Source organism: Macaca thibetana, chromosome 4 (genome assembly GCF_024542745.1).
Source record: "Macaca thibetana thibetana isolate TM-01 chromosome 4, ASM2454274v1, whole genome shotgun sequence".
Taxonomy (NCBI): Eukaryota; Metazoa; Chordata; class Mammalia; order Primates; family Cercopithecidae; genus Macaca; species Macaca thibetana.
In genome coordinates this window covers 27,155,335-27,171,409 of record NC_065581.1, presented here as the reverse complement: position 1 = coordinate 27,171,409, position 16,075 = coordinate 27,155,335, and the positions used below count along the sequence as shown (strand labels likewise).

Below are 16,075 nucleotides of genomic sequence, written 5' to 3'. Positions count from 1 at the left end.
TTGGGGGGATTTAACTTTCATAGTTAAATTGTTGTGAGGCTAAATTACCCAATATATCTCAATAGTTTTCAACTCTTTCAGACCAAGCAGGCTCTTTGTATAACAAGTATTTTGTAATGCCCCCATTTCTATCCAGAAATAAAAATTCATTACCTTGGCAATAAGCCTAACCTACATATTTTAAAGCTATATGATGCCCTAACTCTAACAATAAAGGAGAAATGAAAGAGAACACACTGCAACTCAGGTTGATAAAATGATCGAATCTCAGTAAAATTCAGAACAAAGTACCTTGATTTAGATCATAGTTGTCCTTATAGAAGATCATCATATATTGGCACTGGAAAAAAAAAAAAAAAAAGAAGAAGAAATGAAAAAGACTCTGTGGTTGTACGTGAAAAAAGAGTTAGGTTCTAGGCTCCGATAATTATCAATAGAATTTTTATCCATCTGAATGTCCTGCAAAACTTTAAAAAATTGTTTGGGGTTGTCCTGTGCTGAAGGACATCTGGGATCCCTGACTCCTACAAATTAAATGCCAGTAGTTATTTCCTCCACTCAATGTAAGGACCAGGTCCTGTCTGTTGAGTTCCTCTGGTTTATGTGAAACATTCAGTATAATAACTAGCTCATGGCCGGGCGCGATGGCTCACGCCTGTAATTCCAGCACTTTGGGAGGCCAAGGCGGGCGGATCACGATTTCAGGAGATCGAGACCGTCCTGGCTAACACGGTGAAACCCTGTCTCTACTAAAAATACATACAAAAAAATTAGCCAGACGTGGTGGTGGGCACCTGTAGTCCCAGCTACTGGGGAGGCTGAAGCAGGAGAATGGCGTGAACCCGGGAGGCAGAGCTTGCAGTGAGCGGAAGATGGCGCCATTGCACTCCATCCTGGGCGACACAGCGAGACTCCATCTCAAAAAATTAATAAATAAAAATAAAAAATAAAATAACTAGCTCATGGCAGCTGCAAGCAATAAGATTCTGAACCTCCAAGAGGACATTCTCCATTGCTTGGGTCTTTCAGGAGCTGGTTTTAACAATTTCATTTTCTTATAAACTCGTGCTTCTTAGCTCGCATCAGAGTCACCTGGAGGATTTGTTAAACACATCGCTAAACTCACCACCAGAGTTTCTGATTCAGTAGGTCTGGGGTTGGGCCTACCAATTTGCATTTCTGGCAAGTTCCCAGGTGATGCTGTTGCTGCTGATCCACGGACGATAGTTTGAGAAGCAGTGTCCTAAACCTCTTCTTTCAAATGTTTAAATTCAGAGGGTCTTTTTCAAATCTTACATCTTGCTTATTCCCTACAAAGTTCTATAAAACAAGAGGAACAGATACTCTTATCCCTATTGTTTTGTTACCAAACAAAGAGTCGAGGAAATTAGTGACTTGCTTAATGCTGTACAGCATTTTACTAACTCAGATATTAGAATCTAGGGTTCTTCAATCCCAGTGGAGTGTTTATTCCATTAACCAACACTGCCTCTGATAATAAGGGCACTATGCCTTATGTTGAGAGGATTTGCCAACCAATTTCTCCTATATACTTGAAAAACAAAGGGCGACAGCATTATTTTATAACATTTAAAGATAAATTCCTCATTTTTACGCTCTGTTAGCTTACACTGGCCTCCTTGTTCTTAGGTCATGACAAGGATATTCTAACCTCAAGATTTTGTTTGCAGACTTTGCACTTGCTGTTTTCTCAGTCTGCCCACAGATATCTTTATGGCTTACTCTTTTTTCACAAGTCCAATAAAAATGTTTCCTTCTCAGAAAAGTTTTCCCTGGCCATGTCATCTAAAATAAAGGCCTTGTTTATCCTTTTATTCTACTTTTTTGGGAATATGTTCATTACTACTTGAGTTTATACATGCTTATATAGTTTGGTTTAGTTTTGCTTTTTTTTTTTTTTTTTTTGGCTGCCCCTCTCATCGGGGATTATTCTGTCTCATACTTGTTGCATCCCCAGTGCCTATAAGAGTCCTTATTACAGAGCTGAATGAATGTGATAATTCAATATGTTAAAAATCTAAATTATGAATTTGACACAAATTTTAGCCTATTCATTTCACCAAACATATCAAGACTTACCATATATATGCCAGGCACAGTTTTGTTATTAGGAATATAAATATGGGAAAATCTTGATTCATGTGTAGTGGTGGGGATGGCAAAAGATACTCCAAAAGATAATTTCAAAACAGGTAGTAAATGCTATGATAGCATCTAGGTAACTGCTCTTGTTATCTGGAACCTACTTAAACCATGGATGGTGTCTTAGACTGCTTCTACTGCTGTAAAGGAATACCTAAGTTGGTTAATTTAGAAAGAAAAGAGGCTTATTTGGGTCATAGTTCTGTAGATTATATAAAAAGAATGGCTCCAGCATCTACTTCTGGTGACAGCTTCAAGTTGCTTCCATTCATGGTGGAGGGTGAAAGAGAGCTGGCATGTGCAGAGACTACATGGCAAGAGAAGAAGAAAGAGAGAGTGGGGAGAGGGACCAGCCTCTTTTTAACAACTGGCTCTAGCCTGGCGCAGTGACTCATGCCTGTAATCCCAGCACTTTGGGAGGCCAAGGTGGACAGATCATGAGGTCAAGAGATTGAGACTATCCTGGCCAACATAGTGAAACCCATCTCTACTAAAAATACAAAAATTAGCAGGGAGTGGTGGTGGGCACCTGTAGTCCCACCTACTCCAGAGGCTGAGGCAGGAGAATCACTTGATCCCGGGAGACGGAGGTTGTAGTGAGCCAAGATTGTGCTACTGTACTCTAACCTGATGACACAGCGAGACTCCATCTCAAAAAAAAAAAAAAAAAAAAAAAAAAAAAAAATCAGCTCTTGCAGGAACGAATAGAGTGAGAACCCATTTCTTGTTATGGGGATAGCACCAAGCTGTTCATGAGGGATTCACTCGTTGCCATGATCCAAACCTTCCCATTAGGCCCCACCTCCAACACTGGGAATTGAATTTCAACAAGAAGTTTGGGAAGACAAACATTCAAACTATTAAGAATGCAATGCCTGTGGCCTTTCTGTGGTCATGAGGTGGCAAGGAATGTCTGGTTTTCTTTACTTCCTGGAGCTGAAGATTCAGTTAGTATGACTTCAAAAACATACACATATGTGGATATCTAGACCAGTGCTATGCAGTGGAACTTTTGTGGATATTTTTGATGTATACATTGCTCAGTACAGTAGCCACTAACCACATTAGCTATTGAGCACTGAAATGTGACTATTGCAATTGAATAATTAAGTCTTTTATTTAATTTTAAACAGCTGCATGTGGGGAATGGCTACCATATTGGAGAGTGTAGTTCTAGAATATCAAGTGGTAGCTGTAGACACAAGCTGACTTCTTCATAGCTCCTCTCTCTTTCCTCAGAGCCACTGTCTCAAGACTCTGCCCTTCTTCAAGAGAAGAGCCCAGAAGAAGAGAGAATGACTGCTAGGCCCTTGATGGCTGGATTCAGGGTGAGTTATATTTTCATTTCCTGAAGTATCTTACATTTTCTACTTTCATTCTGGTGGTTTGGGGCCCAAAAAACTTCAATTCAGTGACTTGAATTCCAGATATTTTATTTTCTAGGAAGCAAGGCCTATTCTCTTTGATCATGAATTTTAAAAGATTGGTTGTCTATTGCCACCTGCCTTCCCATAATGTTTTGGTTTTTGTTTGTTTGTTTGTTTCTGGTAACTAGCATAGTATTTAGTAACTAGCATTTGGTAACTAGCATAGCAGGTAGGTTCTCAATTAGGCATTGTCTGTGGTATTCAGTTCTTCAGCAGCCTTGTCTAACCAAGGAGTTAAGGAAGAATTCAAGGAAACACACACATCCATTTTAAGTGGTAAAGAGAAAACATCCCGTAGGAATTCAGAGAAGGAGAGTGTGATTTGGAGGATTTTATGAAGGGGTGGGATTTTGGTGTGCACTGAAATATAGTTGCAATTTGCTCAAAGGAGAACTGAGGGATTTTAAGGGGAGAAAATATAAGACAAGGCTCAGAGGTAGAAGAGACTGTGTTTTCTATGGGGCAATGGGTAGTAGCCTTATGTTAAAAATGTTAAGGGTGAAATTTGCTGTGCTAAATAGGACTAAGGGTTTGACTTTGTCATAGAGTTGATTGTGAATTATTAGAAACTTTTGGGAAAAAAAATGCCATGACACAGCTTGTTTCGGCAAGGAACAGTAATGTTTTAGTTTAGATTTAGGGGATGAAAGAGAAAGGAATTGAAAGTAACTCCAGTTAAGAGAATCTAGAATATCTAAGAGGAATAAGGTACTTTGGAAGAGCCACCAGCGTGCTGTGGAGAGGACATGGGTGGGAAACTAATTGGGGTGAGTTAGCATTGTAAATAGATTATGTTAAGGCATATAAGGCAAGTTGAAAATGTCATGGGATCCTTGGGATGTTGCTTTGCCAGCCAGAAACCTCTGTGGCCGGCAGCTCCTTCTGCCTGAGTGAGTATTGGTCTTACCACTGGGCTTGTTCCACCTACTCAGCCTGGCAGGCTGTACTCAGCTCACACTACTGTCTCAGATCCCACACCTGCCAAGGGTGAGCCACACAACCAGGGGTATGTGGGCAAGTGAGCACGGGGTCTGGCCAGTGCGCACAACCACACACGCTGGCTGCTGCGGTGGGGCAGGCAGCTCCGTGCAAGGCTGCAGCTGGAACAGATGTACCGCATGCAGTGGAAGTACCTCCACTGTGGGCACCCATGTCTGGACAAGGGGAATGCAATGACTTCTGGAAGCTTGGAGATGCCAGGAGCCACAGAGCCTCAAAGAGGGTGTCATAGTGCTGGCTCAGGGAGCCTCTAGATTTAGGCTCACTTAAGGTCTGCAGCTCTTCTTCTCATTGCCCGCAACATGGCAAGCAGGGAGGCATGTTTCAACCCTGTTTGTGTTACAGCTTTTTCAGTCCTTCCATTTGGCAGGTCCCAAGTTTTTGGCCCATGCTTGGTCTGTATTCAGGAAGAATAAGGTATCTGGACAACTGGAGGGTGAAGAAGTGAGAGAGGAGCTTCATTGAGTGACAGAACAGCTCTCAGGAGACCCAAAGTGGGTGGCTTCTTTCCGCAGACAGGTTGTCTCGATGAGTGTCCGGCTGTCAGCAGAGAGGAGACCTGCAGTGGGTAGCTCCTTTCCGCAGGCAGGTCCTCCCAATGTCTGTTTGAATCTGACTGAGTCTGAGGTTTATATGAGCTCAGAAGGGAGGAAGTGCATGCCAATTGGTCCATGGGTGATCACAGGTGGGTGGAAAAAGCACCAAAAGTTCTCACTCCCTGCCAGGCTGTGGACTGCACCCAGAACTGACAGCCCAGCCCCCATGCTTTAGGCCATCCCTGACTTGAAAGTGGGGCTTCACTGGGGACCCACCCCTTTCCACCCAGGAGCCTGTCTGCCTCCTGCCACCACCAATCATGTCCTCCATGGTGCCCAGGCTGTTCATGCTGGGCCTGAAGGCCCACACTGAGCCACCGTCAACCCGGCTTCAGCCTCCTTCCCATGCTTTTCAGTGCTCAAAGTCTGGAGGGGGGCAAGGTGGCAGGGGCTGGCATGTCAGCGCTGCTCTGAGCATGTGCACACCTGGTCAGGTTGTGACTGCGCCCAGGCTCAGCCTCAACTTTGCTGTAAAATCAGAGTGGATGCCACGACCAGGGAGATGCTAAGCAGCAGGAACAGGCACTTTGGAGCTTGTCGGGGACAGGGCTTCCAGGACCCACAAGAGCACAGGGATGCCCAGGTCCGCAGCCACAGCTGGGCAGCTGCAGCTGTTCCTGGGAGGGTAGAGTTCCCGCCCCGCCAACTTTCATGTTGAATTATAATCCCCAGTGTTGGAGGAGAGGCCTGATGGGAGGTGCTGGATCATGGGGGCAGACATCCCCCTTGCTGTTCTTCTGATAGTAAGTGGGTTCTCACGAGATCTGGTTGTTTAAAAGTGTGTGGCACCTCCCCTCTCTCTCTCTTTTCCTCCTTTTCCAGCCATGTAAGGCGCGCCTGCTTCCCCTTCACCTTCCATCATGATTGTAAGTTTCCTGAGGCCTCCCCAGGTGTGCTTCCTGTGCAGCCTGTGAAATGGTGAGTCAATTAAACTTATTTTCTTTATACATTACCTGGTCTCGGGTAGTTCTTTATAGCAATGCAGCAACAGACTAATACATAATATACAATGTATTTATGTAGCAAGTCTATTGTTTGTCTTTCTTACTATGGAGTATGCTCTATGTAGGCAGAGTTTTTCTTTTCTTTCTGTTTTGTTTTGTTTTTTAGTCTCTTTCACGTTAAATCACCTGTGCCTAGAGTATTTAGCATATAGTACTCATTAAATAAATTGAATAAGTATTGAATGATTTAAAACAATTAAAAGTTTTGATCTCTAACTTCACAATGCCCCCTCGATAATCTTGGCAGTCCCTAACACTTCTGTGGAAAACTTAATTTGCTATATTAATTTTAATCTTCATCTGGCTGAATTTTAAGGTTTTCTCTTAAAAATCTTGAATTTTCTTACAGACTTTTAAACTATGTTTTTAGTAGTTGCTCTAGGGATTACAATATATATCGTTACTTCTTCACAATCTTTCTACATTTAATGTGTCACTTCACAAAAAACGTGGAAGCCTTACAACGATATGTGTTCAATTATGACGCCTTGTTCTTTTTGTTCTGCTTGTTGTTCTTTGTGTTACATCTACATATGTTATAAGTTGTTCAAGAAAATGTTATTTTTTTTTCTTTAAGTAGTTATATATATTATAAAGAAATAAAGACAAAAGCAGCCAGGTGTGGTGGCTCACGTCTGTAATCCCAGGACTTTGGGAGACCAAAGCAGGTGGATGACTTGAATTCAGGAATTCAAGACCAGCCTAGCCAACATGATGAAACCCTGTCTCTACTAAAACTTAAAAAAAAAAATACCTAGGCCTAGTGTGCATGCCTGTGTTCCCAGCTACTTGGGTGGCTGAGGTGGGAGGATCACTTGAACCCAGGGTCAGAGGTTGCAGTGAGCCAAGATTGTGCCACTGCACTCCAGCCAGGATGACAGAGAAAACCCTGTCTCAAAAGAGAAAAAGAGAAAAAAAAAAAGATAAAAGCAAACTTTTAAAAACAAATTTTAATTTGCCCAATTATTTCTAAATGCTCTGTATTTCTTTTTGGGAATCAGAATTTCTATCTGGTATGATTTCCCTTCATCCAGAACTTTCTTAATTATTTCTGCATTAATCAGACAAAATCCACAGTGGCACTCCATCCATTTAGCCACTCTAGCCAGAATCCAGAAATTCACCTTTATAATCCCTTTCTCTTCATCTGCGTTTTCAGTTTGCCATCAAACCTTGTCAAATTTATTTCCTAAACATATTTCAAATCTATCACTTCTTTCTGTCTTTACTCACTTTATTTTTAATCCGTGTCCTCATCATTTCTTGGCTAGATTCCTGGAGCATCCACACAAATATTTTTTCATGTCCATTTTGGTCGTTCTACTTCTACTTATTCCACCTACTGCCGAAAGTGTCTTTTGCAGCTCTCAAATTTGAATTTGTCACCTTTTTGCTTACGACTCTTAAATGGCTTCCTAATGCTGTCAGGATAAAGATGCCACACTTTTTGCATGGCCTGTGAGCCTCATGTGACTGGACTCTAATTTTCAGTCTCAGTTCTTCCCCCATTCTTCATGTATACCTTCTTTGCTCTATTCACAGTGGCCTTCTTTCAATCTCTCTTCCTCCCCATTCCCCCTGTCATGATGGTGACTTCACACTTGCTATTTCCTCTGCTTGGTGTGGTTTTCTTTCAAGATTTGATATGTTGATATTGTGAGTCAGCCTAGCATAAACTCAATTAATATTAGCTATAAACCAAAAACTTCATCAAAGTTCTTTCCCTTTTTTCTAAGACGTGAAATAACTCTGAAGACAACATGTGCAGACAGGAGAAAATAGATAAACAATGTGCAGCACTGCTATTAAGTGCTAAAATTACAAGTTAAAATAGTAAGTTGTAGGAAATCAGGGAAACTGGAGAGTAAGGAATGTTGTGGAACTAGTGTCATTTGAGTGACACTCCAAAGTAGTGTCAAGAATTAGATGGGCTAAAGAAGGAAGAAAGGGCTTTTTGCACAGGAGAAGCAATAATAAAGTATTGTTTGTTGTTATTATTTTTGTTTTTGCTTTTTTATTTCTTTTTATGATAATAAATAAATTAGAGTTAAAACGAGAAATGAGTGTTGGATGTTAGGAGTGCAGCTAATAAAATCATTAATTTTTATGTGTAATATATGCCAGAATCTAGGGGACACATTGAAAACAGGTGGTTTAGTAAAAATCTACATATTGAATGGAGACACTCTCACCTCAATTTTTCCTTCTACTTGATTTCTATATCCTACCCCGTTTCAGGTAGAAGGTTAAAGTGATCCATTCTGGGGAAATTAACCAACCTAAGATAAAAGAACTGTAGGTGCCACTATTTGGGCATCCTCTAATAAATCAGCCAGGTCCCTTCTCAGTCATCCTGCAATGGAACCCATTATAAATCATGACCTTACAAACAATTTTCAGTCATCATATTAGTATATTAACTCTCTCTGAAGTATGAATCCAGACTGAAGGACCACTTTTTAATATGCTGATGTATAAAAAGAAGAGCTATCCTTTTTTCCCTATGCTTTATGTTACTTGCCTCTTTATCCATGACTGAAAGTGAAAAATAATGTAGATTTGTCATTAGAAAGACCTAATAATTATTTTTTCATTTCAAAAGAGTAAATTTCCCCCTTTTCATCCTTTCCTTTGTCCTTAAACCTAGAGTTTACGCTCTTTTTATACCAAGTATAAAGCAATAACATTAGCATTTACTTGACGAAGAATAATTAGCTAAAAGTATTACTTTGTACAAGTACTAAAAAATCTAATATAAAAGCTTATTGAAAATAAAAAGCTGTTAGTTTTTTTTTAAGATAATAGTTTCAATGCTGAGTAAGTAGTTTTCTCATAGGATAATTTCTGAAAGACCATTTCTCTCTGATAACAGTTTTCATTTCTTAATCCCTGATAATTGTTTCTCTTTTCTAATATTCACCATTTAGTTTTTTCCCTAATCATTCTTCTCACCTGACAGAATGTTTGCTTCATTCCCTGTATCAGACACTTTCACACCACTAGTATTTCCTTCTCACTCCTCCCTTGATTACTATCTTATAGTCCCAGTATTTATAGTCCCAGTATTTTATGTTCTCAGTATCTGCAATTTCATTATTCCATTCCTAATATAGCAGCTTCTTTTCTCCCAACATTTGGCACATAGTAGAGTCATATTTTTATGTCTTTTAGATGGGAAGCTTGAACCTGGGGCCAAGACATCAAGAGTAGAGCAGCAGGACATTTCAAAAGAAGATTAATCTCAAGGATTAGAGATGGAAGAACTTGCAAAGAGAAAGTCTATACCAGAAGAAATCTGGAAATCTAGAGGCCAGTTTAAGAATCAGCAGCTAAACAAGGGGAATAATCTAGGGTAGGAGATAGCTACCTGCACAAAAATTCCTACCAGAGAAAGAGATGTAGAATCTAATGAATTTGTGAGAATTTTTACTATAAGATCAATACTTGTTACAGAGCAGAGAGATCCTATAGAATTGTCATAAATATGGTACGTGTTGAAAGACACACAAACAAAACTCAGATTTAATTATACAAAGAAAGTATGATGGAAAAAAACCCTTGTAAATATAGTGAATGTGGGAGAACCTTCAGAGGCCGTGTCTTGTTCAGCATCAAAGAACTCATTGTGGAGAGAGAGACCCTATAAATCTACTGAATGTGGAAAGGGATTTAATCAGAGTTCCCACTTAAGAAATCTTCAGAAAACTCATATAGGAGAAAAGCCCTACAAATGCAGGAAGTGTGGGAAGGCCTTCATTTATTGCTCAGTTCTTAATTCAACATCAGAAAATTCACAGTGGAGAGAGACCTTATGAGTGTACTGAATGTGGCAAGACATTCAGTCGTAGTACACACCTTACTCAGCATCAAAGAATTCACACCAGTGAGAAGCCCTGTAAATGTCTTGAATGTGGCAAAGCTTTTAATCAGAACACACATCTTACTCTACATCAGAGAATCCATACTGGAGAGAAACCTTATGAATGCAATGAATGTGGTAGGTCCTTTAGTCAGAGTGCACATCTTACTCAGCATCAAAGAATGCATACAGGAGAAAAACCCTATGAATGTAATGAATGTGAGAAAGCCTTCCATGATCACTCAGCTCTTATTCAACATCATATTGTCCATACTGCAGAGAAACCCTATGAATGTCATGACTGTGGGAAAGCTTTCAGTTACTGTTCGGACCTCTTTCAACATCAGAGAATGCACACTGGAGAGAAACCATGCCAATGCAATGAATGTGGGAATGCCTTTAGTGATTATTCAGCCCTTATTCAGCATCATAGAACTCACACTGGAGAAAAGCCCTATGACTGTAATGAATGTGAGAAAGCCTTTGGTAACTATTCAGCTGTTATTCGACATCAAAGAACACATACAGGAGAAAAGCCTTATGAATGTAAGCAATGTGGAAAAGCCTTTAGCAGAAGCACATACCTTACTCAACATCGGAGAAGTCATACAAGAGAGAAACCATATAAATGCAATGAATGTGAGAAAACTTTCAGCCAGAGTTCATTCCTTACACAGCATACGAGGGTTCATACTGGAGAAAAACCCTACAAATGCAAGAATGTGGAAAAGCTTTTAGTGACCGCTCAGGACATATTCAGAGAACTCACACTGGAGAGAAGCCCTGTGAATGTAATGACTGTGGGAAACCTTTCAGTTTCTGTTCACCCCTAATTCAACATAAGAGAAATCATACCAGAAAGAAGCCCTATAAATGCACTGACTGTGGAAAAGCCTTCAGTGATTGGTTAGCACTTGTTCAACATCAGATAAATCACACTGGAGAAAATACCTATAAATGTACTGAATGTGGAAAAGCATTCAGTCAGAGTACACACCTCAAAAATCACCAGAAAACTCATACTAGTGAAAAATCCTATAAATGTAATGAATGTAGAAAGGCATTCAGTTACTGCTCTGGTCTTATTCAACATCAGGTCATTCATACTGTAGAAAAACCTTATGAATGCAGTAAATGTGGCAAAGCCTTTAGGCAGAGGACAGACCTTAAAAAACATCAGAAAATGCATACTGAAGAGAAACCCTATGAATGTAATGAATGTGGGAAAGCCTTTAGCCAGAGCACATATCTTACAAAACACCAAAAAATTCATAATGAAGAGAAATCAAATATACATACTGAGTGTGGGGAAACCATTAGACAAAACTCTTCTTTTTTACAACAATAAAAACTTCACGCTGGAGAGAAATTCTCTGAATGCCTTAAGAATTTGGTTAATATGGAGACCCTTCCCAGGGAAACAGAAGGAGGATCATAAAAACTGTTGACTGCTTAGAATGATCACATGGTTTAGTGGAGAGAGCATGTTTCTGGGTTTTAGAAGTCATGGATCTCAATCTCAGCTCTATTACTAACTAGATCTTTTACTTCGGGGTAAGTCACTTCATATCTTCAGGCCTTAATTTCCTCATCTGAAAAATTGGAAGGCCTGATTTGTTGAGCTTTAAGATCCTCAATTATTATATTTACTAGGAATTCAAGTTTCTATAAATGTGGTTCAGAATTGTGACTTATTTAATGTACATCAGGTGTGACTCACAAGTGAGCTTGTAGTAGCTATTAAGGAGTCAATAAAGATATAAAGCACATGTCATGTAGCTGTTTATTACCCTTGTATTACTTTTCTAAAATACATGTCACAAATATTGAAGAAAACTAAGAGAGAAAGTGGTATAAGTTCTATGAATTATTACATTAGGGGTTTGAGATCTTTTCTTGATTAAGAATATGGTGTTAGATAAAAACTGAGAAAAAAAGAATCAGATTGTTGATAGATAAAGGCTAAGTTACCTGGATTTCATTCAAGCCCAATCTTGCAATATAAACCCTACTAAGTTGAACATGGCAATCATCATGTTCCAGCTGAGAAGGGGCTAGAAAACATGACTTAATCAGGTATCTAGAAAGGATGAAATTGGAAAGTGCATTTGTTATTTCCACACCTAAATACGTAAAGGCCATGTAAATGAGAGTAAATTCTGAGATCTAATATGTCTAGAAAAGTCTGTTGTCTTTTTCCTATGGTTACAGAGACAATGGCCTGAAAATATGAAGATTTACCTCAGAAGACTGTAATTTAAAACTGATCATCTAGGGACAGGAAAAAGCCACTTGTTATGGAACTTATCCAGTGTGTGGCTTTGGAGACTTAGTGCAGACTTACTGAGTTTGGAGTTGGTTTTGGTGTCCAGGACAACTGCTTACACATAAGGATAAATAATGGTGAACCTGCTAGACAGTCATTGAGAAAACTTACACTTAAAGCAGCAGTGTTTAAGCTTTTGTGAATGTATATGTCTGTCTGAGAACCTATTACTTTCATAGACTTTCTCACTGGAATAATGCATGGCACATTCATATGATTTTGTGAACAGCTACAAAATGAATATGTATAAAATTGGTAGTACTACATACACATAAGTACTAATAATTAATTTGAAAGCATAATAGAAAAAGTATTCACAATAGCTGTAGAAATATGAAATATAGGAATGAGTTTAATAACAAATATACAAGACAACAAAAATGATTTAGAAATTTTTATGAGAAAAGGCTGATTCTTACATGAGGAATTATGTACCTTTATGGGATGAGTGAATAAAATTGTCAGTTAAAACCGTATTTGTAAGTTGAATTTAAGATGATTCTAATTTTAGTATGAAAGAAAAAAAGGGAGATGAGTGGGCAAAATATTTCCAAAATGTGATAATTCTGAGTTAGCATGGCAGGGGAACTGCAAAACAATTGATAGATCAATAAAGCACAAGAGAAAACACTGTAATTTTTTCAGTACATGAAAAAATTTAGCATATGAAATTCTAAATGAGGAGTGGTTCGATAATTCAGTAAGTTTTCAAAAAAGTAGCTAGTTGTTATAGAAAATACAGTTCCAAGATGGTTAAACATTAAATATAAAATTGAAATTATAAGAGAAGTAAATATATATACACAAATACTTAAACACTCGGGATTGTGGGAGCTTTCTGAAATATTCACAAAAAATAATTGATAGCTATCTCTACCAAAAGACACTAAAATTTATGTTTCCAAATACCTTAAAAACTGAAAAATCACGCCGGGCGCAGTGGCTCACGTCTGTAATCCCAGCACTTTGGGAAGCCGAGGCGGGCGGATCACAAGGTCAAGAAATGGAGACCGTCCTGGCTAACACGGTGAAACCCCGTCTCTACTAAAAATACAGAAAATTACGGGGCGTGGTGGCGGGCGCCTGTAGTCCCAGCTACTCCAGAGGCTGAGGCAGGACAATGGCGTGAACCCAGGAGGTGGAGCTTGCAGTGAGCAGAGATCGCGCCACTGCCCTCCTGCCTGGGTGACAGAGGGAGACTCCGTCTCAAAAAAAAAACCCAACTGAAAAATCAAATGACAGTTTGAAAAAAGAACTTTTCTGTGATATATATGATAGAAAAGAGATGTAATGAAATAAAACTCAAAAGGAAGAAGTTAAGGATCTGATACTGAAGAAATACAACGTGACCAATAAAACGTGAAAAAATATTTGGCCTAATTTGTTTTCAGAAAATTGTGGTTTAGAACAACTATTAGATACACTTTTTGTTTTAACAAATTCACAGAGTATTAAAAACAAATGCTACTCAGTTGTGGGGTTTGAGTATATTAATATACTGTTATGAATCCCATATTTATTGGTACAATATTTCTGGGGGCAGTTTGACTATATGCAACATGGGACTTAGAAATATTTACACTGGCTAATGTAGCATATTCATTTCTGGAAATGTATTTTAAGGATATATATACATAAGGATATACAGTCTTGGATATACATACAGACTTATCAACAAGGATTTGTTTAGATTAATTTTTATTGATACATAATTATATGTATTTATGAGGTACATGTGATATTTTGATGCATACAATATGTAATGATCAAATCAGGGTATTGAGGATATTCACTTCAAACACATTATTTCTTCGTATTAGGAACATTTTGAATTTTCTAGTTATTTTGAAATATAGTCAGGTGTTACTTAATGACATGATGTTTTCTGAGAAATGCATCATTGATACATATATTTTGATGTGCAAACATGATAGGATGTACTTACACAAACCTAGACGAAATAGTCTACCGTACACCTGAGCTAAGCTATATGATATTATTGTTCCTAGACTACAAACCTGTACAGCATGTTACTGTACTGAATGCTGCAGGCAATTGTAACACAGTGGTATTTGTGTATATAAACATTAAAAAGGTACAGTTAAAGTACAGTATAAAATATTTAAAAATGGTACACCTATATAGGGTACTAACCATGAATGGAACTGGCAGGCCTGGAAGTTGCTGTGTGTGGGTCAGTGAGTGAGTGGTGAGTGAATGTGAAGGCCTAGAACATTACTGTATACTACTGTAAACTTTTATAAACCCTGTACACTTAGGCTACACTAAATTTACTTTATAATTCTTCAATAATAAATTGATCTTACTATAAACTAAACTTAGTTTATAAACTTAAAAGCTTTTAATTTTTTAACTTTTAACTCATTTTAACTTTTTGACTCTGTAATAACACTTAGTTTAAAACACAAACACATGGTATAACTGTACAAATATATTCTTATTCTGTAAACTATTTCCTATTTTTAGCTTTATAAAAAAAATCCTTTAAAACTTTTTTTTAAAAAACTGAGTCACAAACACATACATTAGCCTAGGCCTACACAAACTTGGTATCATCAAGATGTCGCTAGACAGGTATTTTTCAGGTCCAGCATAATCTTATGGGACCATCACGTATGTGGTCCATCATTCACAGAAAAGTTATTATGTGGTGCATGACTATATACAATAAGTTATTGCTAACTATAGTCACCCTATTGTGCTATCACACACTAGAACTTAAGCCTTCTATCTGTGTGTAGCCACTGACCAACCTCTCTTCATTGCCTCACCACTTCCCAACCTCTGGTAACTATCATTCTACTCTCTACGTCTATGAGATCAGCCTTTTGAGCTCCCATGTATGAATGAGAACATGCAATATTTGTCTTTCACTGCCTGGGTTACTTCACTTAACATGATGACCTCCAGTTCTATTCACATTGCTGCAAATGTCAGAATTTCACTCTTTTTATGGCTGAATAGTATTCTATTATGTATATATATCACATTTTCTTTATTTATCCATTCAAGAACACTTGTTGATTCCATATCTTCACTATTGTGAATAGTACTGCAATAAACATAGGGTGCAGATATCCCTTTGATATACTGATTTATTTTCCTTTCGATAAATGCACAGTAGTGGGATTGCTGGATCATATGGTAGTTCTGTTTTTAGTTTTCTAAGAAACCTCCATTCTATTGTCCATAATGACTGTACTAATTAATATTCCCACCAACAGTGTATAAGAGTTCCCTTTGGTCTGCATCCTCACCAGCATTTATTTTTTTTTAATAGCCATTCTGAGGTGAGATGATACCACATCATGGTTTTGATTTGCATTTCCCTGATAATGAATGTTGTTGAGCATTGTTTCATATACCTATTGCTCATTTGTACATCTTCTTTTGAGACATGTCTACTCAGATACTTTGTCTACTTTTTAATAGGATTATTGTTTTGTGGTTTTTCTTTTGCTCTTATATGAGTTCCTTGTATATTCTGGATGCTAATCCTTTGTTGGACAAATAGTTTGCAAATATTTTCTTCCATTCTACAGGTTGTCCCTTTGCTCTGTTGGTTGAATTTTTTGCTGTGCAGAAGCTTTGAGTTTAATGTAGTTTCATTTGTCTGTTTTTGGTTTTGTTGTCTGTGCTTTGGAAGTGTTGGCTATAAAATATTTGCCTAGACTAAAGCC

General features: G+C 38.3%; 1 protein-coding gene across 1 annotated transcript; it reads left to right on the top strand.

Moving 5' to 3' along the window:
* Positions 1 to 9,817: 9,817 nt before the first annotated feature.
* Positions 9,818 to 11,809, top strand: LOC126953507 (zinc finger protein 3-like). Its single transcript, XM_050788940.1, has one exon. It carries the CDS (start codon positions 10,231 to 10,233, stop codon positions 10,879 to 10,881), a length of 651 nt encoding a protein of 216 aa, XP_050644897.1. The 5' UTR covers positions 9,818 to 10,230; the 3' UTR covers positions 10,882 to 11,809.
* Positions 11,810 to 16,075: the final 4,266 nt, after the last annotated feature.

Excerpts from the sequence above, each read along its gene's own strand:
- LOC126953507 (XM_050788940.1), top strand. The coding sequence starts at position 10,231 with ATGCATACAGGAGAAAAACCCTATGAATGTAATGAATGTGAGAAAGCC.